This window comes from Convolutriloba macropyga, chromosome 2 (genome assembly GCF_964194025.1).
Source record: "Convolutriloba macropyga chromosome 2, txConMacr16.3, whole genome shotgun sequence".
Taxonomy (NCBI): Eukaryota; Metazoa; Xenacoelomorpha; order Acoela; family Convolutidae; genus Convolutriloba; species Convolutriloba macropyga.
In genome coordinates this window covers 76,779,859-76,792,895 of record NC_134469.1, presented here as the reverse complement: position 1 = coordinate 76,792,895, position 13,037 = coordinate 76,779,859, and the positions used below count along the sequence as shown (strand labels likewise).

The 13,037-nt window shown below is 37.1% G+C and overlaps 2 protein-coding genes across 2 annotated transcripts in view; both read right to left on the bottom strand.

Moving 5' to 3' along the window:
• Positions 1 to 807: 807 nt before the first annotated feature.
• Positions 808 to 13,037, bottom strand: part of LOC142334720 (uncharacterized) — a 75,404-nt gene continuing 63,174 nt past the window's right edge. The window contains exons 2-5 of the mRNA XM_075382970.1: positions 4,129 to 4,345; positions 3,577 to 3,772; positions 2,463 to 2,707; positions 808 to 1,846 (exon numbers count right to left, since the gene is read on the bottom strand). Coding sequence (XP_075239085.1) covers positions 851 to 1,846; positions 2,463 to 2,707; positions 3,577 to 3,772; positions 4,129 to 4,281 — 1,590 coding nt within the window. The 5' untranslated portion in view covers positions 4,282 to 4,345 and the 3' untranslated portion in view covers positions 808 to 850. The remainder of the gene's footprint in view (positions 1,847 to 2,462; positions 2,708 to 3,576; positions 3,773 to 4,128; positions 4,346 to 13,037) is intronic.
• On the bottom strand, positions 4,524 to 12,982 carry LOC142334714 (uncharacterized). Its single transcript, XM_075382958.1, has 3 exons — positions 12,347 to 12,982; positions 7,700 to 7,879; positions 4,524 to 5,414 (listed from the first exon to the last, which is right to left on the bottom strand). The coding sequence occupies exons 1-3, from the start codon at positions 12,927 to 12,929 to the stop codon at positions 4,675 to 4,677; spliced, it is 1,503 nt and encodes a 500-aa protein (XP_075239073.1). The 5' UTR covers positions 12,930 to 12,982; the 3' UTR covers positions 4,524 to 4,674.

Sequence of the window (13,037 nt, the reverse complement as noted above, 5' to 3'; positions counted from 1 at the left end):
CTATTTAAAAAAGATGGTTGTAAATAGAATGAGCTTGGGACGTACAAAAAAATGGTTGCCTGTAAAAGAAAGTTAAATGTGCTGCACGAGGTAATAGGTTGATCGAGTTAAATAATTTATGACGGCAATGCTCAAATATGTTTTGTTTAGAGTTTTGGATTGCCGTTCAATTTCATTTTGTTTGTTTTGTTAGTAAAATCCATGTCCCTCAGTTGTTAATTTCTTGTATATACTTTTCTGTATTCTTTGCTGGCTGAGCGATTGCTCGTGAAAAATCGTTAGCAAAATCCATATATTCGTTGTTGTTGAGTTTCGATTTAGCATACGTTGAGCAACAAACTCCAAAAATTCATATAATTGCTCAATAAAGGTTACATGACTTAAAAGGTTATCTGCCTGTGATCTCTCAAAAAGGCGTAAGTTGTATTTAATGCATTTTTTATAATTGGCCTTCAATTAATAAAACACTTTTTTACCGTAAAACTATTACAAATTTTTTGTAAAATAATTTGTTGAATCCGTTTAATATAGCCTAGATGGATAGAGAAGAACGGATATCAGCAATAAACGAAACCAACCAGAGAGCAAACGTAGTTCAGAAAGTCAACGCAAAAATTACCGAGGAGCTTAGAATGCCACAAAAATTTGACAATTTTAGGACAAATCTTTGATTGCAGATTATGCGAGAAATTTACATTGAAAACCGTCAAAAATATGCAAGTCACATAGAACCTGCAACCATTATAGACACAATCTAAAGAACAAAAGATTTCACTTCATTCCTCAGCACTTAATTTAAAAATCATCTTTATCATCATCGTCGTGAATTCGGAGCAGAGCCAAATAAATATTAATACCAAACCGCAGAAATAGAGGTTTTTATGTCATCGCTAGTCTCTTGTCTCTTTTTAGTTTTCAGACTAGCCTCTCCATGCTTCACTGCTTTTCTGCACTGATCTCTTTTGGCTTGTTTTGCACTTTGCCTTTGTAGTCTCTGTTTAATGACACTTGGAGGTATTGTGGTTGATACGTACGCGGTGCTAGCTTTGGACCGATTTGACTGTTGACCAACAGAGCCCACGTCACTGTCCAATCTCAATCTGGACATCAGATCTCTTCCCACTTCTTCGTTCAGATCTCGCGCTTTTTCAGTACTTGTTGGGTACATTCGCTCGTAGTTCTGTTCCAATTCAGCTTCGAGCTCCTGTTGCTCGTTGGTTTGAGGAATGGCGCTCAATTCTGAGGTTTTAACCGTGTTCCGTGTGCTCGATTTATCACTAATTCTATTGGAAGTTTCGGTGTCAACAGCTTTGGAAACATTGCTAACTTCAGTGTGTGAACTCCTGCAGTCCAGGAACTCCTGCTGTGCATCTGAGTTCGAGGGTTCAACATGATTGTTTTCTGCGTTTTCATCAATCTCTTTTTCTGACTCCTCATCGTGCGATTGGTCCTCATCCGACTCACTGTCTGACCTCTGATTGGCTATTAAAAACTCGTTACAGTCGTCTTCAACGTCAGCCGTGAATCCACTCGCTTTCACATCTTCGTCCAAACTGTTCATCTTCTCAATGTCTTTCAAACTGGGCAACGAGTCATCTGGCTGGAAATCGTATCTTCTGCTGAAAAAAGTGAGCACGCAATCTTTGTCTCTGTTAAAGAGGGTGTCTGCATTGAAATGTGAAGTGGAGATCATTTGAGGGAAGTCAATCACGGATACTTGATAGTCGTCTGAGAGCATGACATTGAACTCGTTGAAGTCTCCGTGAATAAGACCGACTGATGCCAGTCTGATCAGGATGTTCATCAATTCAGTGAACACTCTGGCTGGATCAGCTAATTGATACACCTGAAAAATAAAACATTTACAACCACATAAGATTGAAAAGCCGTTGTGTCGAAAGTATCAGAAGTCCGAAATTGAGGCCAGGATTTAGTTTACTTGGTTGGCAGGTCCATTTCAAAATGAAGTTTGAATTGAACTACTCAATGAAAGTTTTCCGCTCAGCAAATTGGCTATTGCAAATTTTCCAGCAAATACAGTACGGGTTCACAATCATAGCAGATATAAAGCATTCAGTTTTTTTGTTTGGCTCGAGCACGTATACATAAATGAACACGGCCATCGCATTTATTTAATTTCATTAAAAATGTTATTTGAAGCGTTTTTCTACTCAGATAATGGCTTGCATAGCATCATTAGAGGACTAGTCACTTCAATTTCTATAAACATAACCATGGTGCAAAAATGAATATCAATTATAAATGGCCAAGACAGTTGAGAGGAAAAAAGTAAAAAGTTCCATAAATCTACAGATATCTTCTAAGTGTGCGATCTTCTAAACCGTTCGATTTCTAGAAAGCTCAAAAACGTTTTCAAACACCGTGCCAATGATATGTGTAGGAAGAGCTTATCGACAGCAGTCGCATTGAACTAGTGAAAGATTCTTGATTAAAAGTAGTACCTGATTGAGGACGTATCCCGGGCACAGCCCCATGACCACTACATGTCTACAGGTGTCAATGGGTTTGGGGACAGGGAACTCGTTCTTGGACAGAGCGGACATGAAAGCGAACTCTTTTACAGCTGCCAGTCTGGAGAGGTAGATCCAGTTGACCTTTCGCCCGCGTTTCTGGTAGTCCCGTTTTTCCCTCACCTTCCTGAATGAGGTCCTACCCAACCGATGGAACTTCACAACGCACTCCTCACCTTGAAGGAAAGAAGCTATTTAGCTATTTCTAACTACGCAGGTTATTGTACTAGAAAAAACATTGACCTGATTGCCTCAAGTTTAGCATCAACAATAACACAGAATCTGTTCAAATGTATTTCAAAGGAATTATTGAAGTTATTTAAAATTGGAAAGCAAACTTCGTAAGCTCCCCGTTTAAAAACATACAAGATTAGATTTCATGACAAAACACTGTAATTTTGATTCTCGGTGCCTTATCAAGCTCTGAATGTTGACACCGTAGTCGGATTACCCGCATTTCTATTAATGTTTTGAGGCAAGGTTCTATACAGATTGAGGCAACGAAATAACAGATTTTTTTCTCGTATTCCGGTCACACGTCTTCAGTTCAAAGAATTATTACAAAACGCTTGCATGCGCTGTTTATTGATTTTATCCATTACAAATTTGGAAAGTTCATTAACATTTGATTCGGAAACCGCTAATTATAGATGCCTAAATTATAAAGATGCCTAATATTAAGTGTGACATTAAGTGTTAGTTGGCCACTAATTTGATGATTCGAACAAATTCTTCATCCAAAAGTTATTCGGCACTCTAACTATCCGACGTTTGCAATGAGCAGAAACGAAACAGAAGGCTGTTTCCTCCTTCGTGAACAAAATTTTTGTCTTCATAAGCCTGCATGAACAAAATAGCGACCGTTTAAACAACGAAAACGGTGTTTATATACTCATAAGAGTAATGACTAGCCATTACAAGGTGTATGTATGCATGTGTAAACATATAGCTTTATAGGGTTGTAACAATAATCTACCGGGGAAGCAAAAAGATTTCCAACGCAAGCTCCAGGAACAAGAATACATCCATAATACATCCAACTTACCATTGCCATCTAAGGCCAGGTAGATATCGGATTCTTTTCCCACTCCAATCTGGTTTCCAACAGAGGTGAGGCTTCCTTTGGACGCCAGGGATCTGAGTGCCAGGAAGTCGTAGCCTAGATTAGTGAGTCTGTAACCCTGGACACTCCTCCACGTCTCATAAGCCACCAATCTGTTCTTGGCCAATTCTCTCAGCACCTGAAACCAACTATACATAGTATAGTTAATCAACAAATATAGCAGATGCAAATCTTGAAATTGGACGGTTTTGAAAATCGAGGACCAAAATTTCCAGTCGCTACAAAAAGCTAAAATAGATAAAACCTATTTGAACATTCAACATCCTGAAGCAAGGACACATCTAACAAAAATAGATCAGTGAACACAACCGCTGTCTTAAGAATAATATTAGGGTTTGTCCAATTATTGCCCCCATCTTAGTGGTTATAAAACGTATACCCAAAAAAATCTTGGTAAACATACCGTAATGGAGGGGGGGGGGGCTAAAATAGGAAAGACCCGAATAATAGACGTAATACACTCGAGGGGTTTACCTTGTGAGCTCCTCCGTGTCTGAGATTGGCAATGACAGCCACCAGTCTGTGTGGAACTAGATCGTGGTTTCGCATGCCCAACTCCACCGCAGTCAACACTCGGAACTGCTCAGAAGTCATGTACTTCAGCAGGGAAATGTCAAAACGGCCCATCTCAATAACACGGCAAAAATGGACGCAATTGAACACAAAGACACTTACAGCTCAGTACTCAACTGAAAGGCAATAAATTATACATCGTTGTTCATTATGTCAATGAAAACATCAAAAATCAGCTTATTGTTTGGAAGCTTCGAATTTTCCCGAATTAAATCGTGCAATTGAAAGACGTTAGTTCCAGCTTTCGCTTGCTAATAGAATCAAACTTTTGCCTACTGGCTAGCTAAAAAACTGGACAAATTAAACATCAAAACTTTAAACAAGATCAATCAGGAACAACACACAATAAAATTTTATACACATCTGCTTTCTCACAACCACAAGCAATTTTTTTCAAACTAAGGTTTCAGCTTCAAATGTTTGACCGTCAGTTCAATTTTAGCACCTCTAACGAGTACTACTACTATTGTTGTTGTAACTAAACTTGTCTTCAACTAATTGTCGATATTGCCTCAAAGACAGCCCGTCGACTGTAACCCAGGGCACCAGGTACTGGCCACACTCATCTTCCATTTCCAGCAACCTCTGCTCAATCTGGTTCAAGATATCACCGTTAACACCAGAGTCTTTTCGTCTCTCCAGTAACTTCATTCTGTTATTTATATCCATTTCCCCTTTCGCACAAACTACCGATAACTCAGCAAGCTTGTCTTTGTAATTGAATTCTGATTTGACGTTAGTAGCGCTGAGAAGATTCTGATTTGAGAGAACAGTCGCAAATTGAGATTCAAGTTCGGCAATCATATCACAGTCACGCAATCCAGAAGCAACTCCGACTGCTTTCTTCATCTCCGCTCTGAACTCGAAGTTGACTCGGTCTCTTTGAGAGCTACCAAGTGAGTTGCAAAATGCGTTCACAGTTCTCTCGTCAGCACTTGGACTCCTAAGTGTAATTAAATCTGAGCTGATTTGCGCCGGGAGTTTTGCAAGATTCTCGTCAAGCTCTAAGGATGGCAGCAAATTATGTGAAATGAGACCTAAATTTTCTTCCTGTAACTTTTCAATAGCTTGATTTGATTGGTACACTTCTTCAAATAGACGTTGCAGCTTCTGTTGGTTTTTGACAGCCGTCAACTCTAAATTCTCAATTTCAGCTGCAATGTCGTTTGACTTCTGCACCTCAACCACTAAAACAATAACTGCTACTTTAAATCGGCAAAAAAATCAATTTCAATATGATACCAATGGACGATCAATTAGAAAGATAATTAAGTAATTACTTAATTATCTTCGCTCAGCCATAAAATAACGGACAATACACTTAAAAACACGGCAAAATTTCATATATCAACAGTAGAAATCAAGAAACATAACCGACTGACGTCGGGCGAATTGCTCTCAAACGACCGGCGAGCGGTTGGCTTCGTCAACAGCTAGCCACGGTTTAGGGACCTCAGGGCACTACCTCTCTAACCCGTAATCGGCCAAGCGAAAAATTGCATAAACGACAAACAGGATTAATATATTTGTTACGATTTGCGACATTAGGCTACATAACAGCAGCTGAAGTTCGGCATCAACAAGAGAGGGGGGTTAATGATGGGATACTGTCAAGTAACCCATCTGCAAGACTTGAAAAAATTTGTTGGCCAGCAATGGTCGTTAAACTCAGAAAAGGACAAAAAATATTGAAAAATTTTTGAAAAATTTGAAAATTTTAACAAAATCTTGCTAAAATTCAAGACATTAACATCTTAGGAACCAATTCATTGTCTCAAGAAACTATCCGGTATCCCTGTTTCAAACCTGAAATAGTTCCACAGGCTCATGAAAATTTACACTTGGAACATGAAAATTTTCCGAAATTTTGAGGTTTAAATTTTATCCAAAAATTGCTAAAACTGGAGTCATAAAAAATTTTGATCACCATCCCATTAACACTAGAAACTATGCAACAGATTATTATCAATTCTTGGAGGAGGTCCCAGGGCCTCTGTTGCCCGAAAAAATTCAAAAGCATGAAAAAATTGCCAATATTTTGAAAAATTGCTTAAATTAGTGATATTAAAACCTTGAAGAACATTCCATTAAATCTATAAACTATGCAGTAATATATTATCAAACCTTAGAGGAAGTTCCGTGGCTCTTGAGGCCAGAGAAACCTAAAAAATGACAAAAAATTGCAAGCTTTGTTTAAAAAAAATTGCTAAAACTTGTGATATTAAAAAGCTGAAAATTAATGAATGGCCAACAAAAATATTTCAGTAACTTATCGTCAAACCCTAACGGAGGTTTTCTGCCCCTTGAGGCTCAAAAAATCTGAATAATGACTATAAATGTCAAAAAATTGGAAAAAAATGGCAAAAATTATCAAAAATAGGCTAAAATTCGTGATGTTAAAATCTTGCAAGACATTCCATTTAATCTAGAAATTATGCAGTAACCTACTTTTAAACCCTAGAGGCATTAAAAAGTTGAATAACTATTCCATGGCCATTAAAAATTTGTCAGTAACTTATTATCGAACCCCTTAGGATGTTTCCTGGCCATTGGGTCTGGAAAGACCTGAATAAGGAAAATGTCAAAAAATTTGAGAAAATTGCACGTTTTGTCAAAAAATTAACAAAATTTGTAATATTAAAATGTTGAAACCATTCCAGTACAACTAGAAACAATGCAGTAACCTATTATCGAACCCTAGAGGAGGTTCTTTGACACCTAGGGCTGATAAAAATCAAAAAATGTCAAAAAATTTTTCAAAAAGCTTGAAAAAAAATGACAAAAGTAAAAATTTGCGTTTTTAGCAAGCGGTTGTTCGTCAGTAGCTAGCCACGGGAGGGGGGGTCACCGGGGGTTGATTGTGGGGCATCACTGCGGTGGGGGGCATTAGCTCAGTGGTGGGGGGTCAACAGTGGGGATGTCTTCAACCTCTAAGAACCGCCCTTCACACCATAAGAATAAGTCTCCAAAACAGTTTGAACTGAAACAGAGCTGAAAGGCTCTAAGAGCACTTAATGCCCCTGGGCGCTAAAGACAAAGTTCACGAGATCAAGGTTTTGGAGTAGACTGGTTCGGAGCAAAAAAAAGTTTAAGTTCGGGTCTTATAACACCATTTTTTTTCGAAATGCACATTTTCCTTGCTCTGTACTTAACCGAGCACCTATCAACTTTTTAAAGGAAAGCTCGGTGAGCAATCTATAGTCAGCTGATCGTCTAGTGTATGGTCTTGAGCTACGTAGCATCCAAAAAGTGTTAAAACGATTTTTTTTTAAAAAAAGAAATCTTAATTCTCATTGTCAAGAACGGCTTCGATAAACTGATTTGGTTTTGCGGCTTTTACAAAAATTTGTTAAATTTTGATTGTTCAAAACGAAAATACGTGCGCTAACGGCATGTTAACTTTCGTTAAATGGATAATATCTAAGAGCGTATTGCATCTGAAAATAGCGACTTGGAGATCAGCCCAACTTACGGTTGACTGCATTATTGAGTTCCAGTGCCTTTATCTCTTGGTCCAGAAAGGTTTTCTGCGCTTTGAGGAAACTCTCTGTGCCTCGTAGTTGAAGCCACTCCTGGAATAGACCTCCGAATACAGAGTCAGAGTGTATCTCTTCGCTCTCTCTAACAGCACGCTTTAGATTCTCGATACCCTCTAAACAATTCAAAAGGTTTCTCACCTCCATTTAAAACAAACACAAATTGTCAGTTCAAAATTAAAACCTTCACTAATTAAACAGTATATTGAGCATATTTATAACGTTTCATCATAAAATTAAAAAATTTACTAAATGATTGGCCATTGAAGCGCAAAAAAAACAAGCACAAAATATCAAATCAACATTAAATGCTATATAAATTTCAGTCAATAGCATCCATTTTTTATTTACTTTATTTAAGATCAAAAAATAATTTGCACAATTGATGGCCAATAATTCACTTTGAATATTTTTCATTCTACTGCTTAGTCATTTAAAAAGAAGTTTTTAATATTTAACAAGATAAGACAGATGAGGACAGATAACAAGACCAGATGGCCTACAATGATCTGCCCAGGATTGATGAATAACAAAACATCACATTAAAATTAATTTGACAAATTTAAACATGAAGATAGCATATATGAAATGGGGCTGTAGAAATATCTTCTTTCTGTCGTCGATCATGGGTTGCTACCTGTTATCAGAAAAATATCTGGTGTACTAGGTTCAATAATTTTTACTTAAATTAAATTATCGACTTAAAATCTTTAAAAATCGGAACAAATACTAGGCTGGCGAAATTTTAGGACTGAGCCCCTACTTACTCCCTTAGCAACCTTGCCTTTACTCACGGTAGAATGAGCCTATGGATTCAACTAGTGAAGCCAACCGCTCCTGGACCATCTGATTGAGCACAAGCAGAAGGGTCCCGTTGTTTTCTATCACCAAGATATGACTTGAACCCATTGTAACATGTTCCTCTTACTCCAAAACATTCTAAATTACGTTACAAAATTTCATTGTCTACGGTGTTAAAAGCCTTTTTCAAATCAAGAAAGAAAGTTCCCACTTCTCGTTTATTGTTTGATCAAATTTTTAGGTTTTGCAAGCTACCTCGTTAATCGTACTGTGCTTTGATCTAAATCCATTCTGTTTGCAATTAAATAATCTAAATTTTTCGAAGTAATTGTAAACTCTTTCATACATTGCCTTCCCGAAAATTGTATTGTTATTTCATTAACGATATAGGTCGATAATTAATGATATCTGATTTACAGCCGTCAAACAATGGGAAACCTTTTGTACGCGATTATCGAAGGAAGTTTACCTTGTTTGAAAGACTGGTTAACAAGAGCAGCAAGGAGAGCTGATAGTTCTTGCTTAAACGTCTTTGCTATCACGTTGCTTATGAAATCATCGCATGAGCTATTTTTGTTATCAATCGAAATAATGGGATCAGAAATTTTTGTATCTGTGACATCAATAAAAAACATGGACTGACTTTCAGACGCAAATGTTTTTAATTCCTTATTTGTAACAATATTCTGAATCTCGTAATTTGAGGCCGATATTCGTAAATTGCATGTTGAATTCTTTAACATTTTCATTCGCTGGTAGGTCAGTGTTGTTTGAGACTGACGCTTTTATCGTTTAATAATTTATACAATTGTATTGAGTCTCAAATGTGTCTTGAAATTATCTCGTAAAAGTTTTGCTTGGTCTTAATCGGGCATTAGCTTTTGCCGGTATATATTTAACAGTATTGAAGTCTGTTTCTAGTTGGGACCATTTCTATTTCGATGTGCTCTGTTTCTTTTTATCTTAAAGTCCTTGATTCTGTTTGATAACTAAGGAATTTGCTTATTTTGTTTCACACTGTCAGTTCTGATTGGCGCACATTTATTTAACATTGTCAGGGAAGTATTTTCATAAAACTCATAGGATGATTCAAGGTCACCGTTTATTAAATCCAACAAAAATTGTATTTCCGTATAGAAATGATGGCAAAATTCTTGAATTTTTGTATTGCATTTCAAAAAACTTATGTCTCTTTATTTTTTTGTTAGTTTATGATTCACCCAACCGTAGTACCATTTAAAAGGAATCGACTTATGGTCTATAAAATTATTGTGCTCCAAAACTGAAAATAGAGGTTGGTTAAAATTTTGAAAAAGAAATGATCAAGACATAAGAGTTTTCAATTCAAGTGGGTATTGCATCAATTATTACAAACTAATTCCTTGCAATACAGCCATTGCAATTCTTTGTGAGTTTATTTTCCTTAAGGAGGACAATAATTATATCATCACAAATTACAAAGGGATCGTTAGACTCAGTAAATAATTGCAAAAAAACATCCAACGTCTCAACAAACTCAACTAAACATCAGCAACATAAACAGAGTAATTGACATAAAACTAAAATTATTGATTTCAATTGCTAGTAACAAGGCTTCTTTAAATTTTTTTGTATTTCTCTTAGTATTGTCAAATTGTCAGGCAGCTGGATAATAACACCGTCACCAGTGATGCGCAGTTTTTACGCTGTATTCTTTATACCCACAAACAAGGTAGTTTTATATTCCACAGAGTCGGAGAGCCATGCCTCTGTAAGACACAAAACTCCAAGGAGACTCAAAACTTGTTACAAGTGCTTCCAATTCCCAATAGTTTTTCTTTAAGGCGCGCACATTAACATGCAGGACAGACACACGCTTTACAGCAGTGTAAAAATTGCTTTCAATTACTTTGAGTTCATAGTTTTAGTTTAATGGGGTAAAAAAACAGCTGCCTCGCCGAAGCAGCTTTTAACATCATTCATAGAGTACTGTAAATCAATAGCACCCTGATATAGCCCATTTATCTTATATATCATATGATTTTCCTTCCAGAAGTAATAAAAAGTGCCTTCTTTGGTCCAGCAAGAATTGATACGTTGATCGCGTTGCATCATTTGAAGGAAATTGAGTCTTGCTTTTTTAATGTCTTGAGATATCCGAATGACTCAACTCAGGAATAGATGTTAGTTCGTTCTTCCTTCTCAGCAGCTGTATTTTTGCAACACGCCTCGAAAAACGTAAAGTTATTAGTTTCGCTGAGCTATGAAGTCTGGATGGTAGGCGATGAGCTATTGAGATGTCATTCAGCTGCAGTCCTGCTTCTTAACACGTCAATATCTGAGGAACAGCTCTCATCGTTGATTCAGTTCGCTCTGAAATCAGCTTGCCATCGTGTGTAGTGCTGTTCTTTTCAGCTACTCCAGTAATTCTGACATTTTGACGCCGATTGTCAGACTCTAGCAGTTGTTTCAGATAGTGCCTTAACATTGAACTTCAACTTCATCGCTAAATTCCCATCGAAATGTTTGTTAAATATCATATTCTATCTTAGACACTGCTTGCTTGACGCTTCAACCGAAATGAATGTTGTGTTGAGATTCCAATTAATTTTGCTATTCAAAATGGTCAACGATAACTGAGGAGTGGACGTCATTTTATCATAATTTCAGCACAACCATCAGGCTGCAAGCAATAAAAAAATCACCGAAGCAAAGCAGGATAACTCATTTCTGTCTCTTTTTTATGAAAAAGTTTATTTTTGCTTCAAAGTTGCAAAACTACAAAAATTTAAACAAACCAATTAAAGTCGGATGAATTGCTCTCGAACGACAGGCGGGGAAATTAATTTATAAAAGGTGTAGCTTAGAGAAGTTTTATGTGTGCAAAAAACGCCCCCACATGTTTTCGAACCGCTGACCTCCAGGATGCCGGTCCAGAATCTTAACAACTATGGTACCATCGTGCTGCTTCTTTGTCGAACACAATCGCTTTTATATTAGAATTAAATTTTATTTAAGATGGGGAGCAACAAAGATCACTCAAAACTCAAGAACTCAAGCGTGAAAAAGTCACTTAAGAAGTCAAATTCTGTACTGTTCTACATCAAAAGCACATAGCACACACATTTACAATAATTGCTTCAAACTTTCTCGGGCGCAATTAATAATTTCTGACCCTCGGGAGGATTCATATCAAACTATGTTGATTGGTTCATTCATTTTCAGACATTTGAAACTGTCCCAGTAAAACCAATAGAGGCAGTAACGAGTGTAAAGCATCTTAACAGGAAGACTTTTTCATCTTATTCGTAGTTGGCAGGATTATGACGGGTCTAAAAATTTCAAAGTTGCAAAACAGACGTAAATTTTAGCAGTTTATTTCTTCAAATAACTTCATGAAAAAATGTGCTATTAAGTATTGAAACTCTTAGTGGTCACACTGCCAAATCAAATGATTTCGTTTGCTCTAAAATTACTTATTATTCGAGCTTCTTTAGCTTTTCAACGCAAAAAAAATTTCAATAAATTTTCCTAGTCCCCTCGACGCTAAGATTGAACGTATTTAAAGCTCAAGAAAAAACGGCACACAGTATAAACCCAGAGAAATGCTTAGTACAGTAGTCTCACGCTGTGTATCCTGTTCGCACCAGTCACATTTATCTTTTTAGAAAAAAGCTCAGTTCATTTGACGAATCGGAAATGATCGCCTTTTTTATAATGCTTATATTCTGCTGCGTCTTCTTACATTTGATTTTTCTTTCGTATGAATTACATGGGGTTTACTTGGAAGAAATGGTTCTTACTCAAATGACTGTTGTATTGTTCACGCAATTGCCATTCCTCAATTAGTACCATCTTATTTCGTTCCTGGCATCGATTCAATTCTGATTCTAAAGCCTCTAACTTTGAGTCTTTTTCATTCCGTCTGCCCACAGACATGCTACTGATTGACCGGGGCGACGAGTTTGCCAGTTTGTGAGGTGTTTTATCAGGCGATAAGCTATCTACTCCAGAGCTATCTTTTGACTTTAACTGCAATTTGTAATTATCGATCTCAGCTTGAAGGCGGGTAACACTTGTTCTTGCGTCTTGTATGATTTGATCCAGAACACTTCCTGCAGAAATTTGAGCTGATTGTAATTTATGAACTTGTAAAACTGAGTCTCCGATTTCTGTCAACGTATCTTGCAACTCGTCGAAAGCTCTCTCCGTCAGCACCTTCTTCGACGAGTAATACGTCAGTTGGTTCCGTAAACATTCCAAAGTATCGAACTCCGATTTTCTGATAGCCGGTGTTCTATGTTTGGATTTATGGTCACTTGATACCGGTGCATCATCAGCCCCCTCTTCAACTTTGATCAGTTTCTCTGGTAGGTCTTGAAACATTTCTACATACGCACAGGTTTTTCACACTTCATCTGAAACAAAACTTGATCACTGGGCGACACAGGTCTCAAACTTTTTACGTCAAAAAAACTGACCACTTTGTTTGCC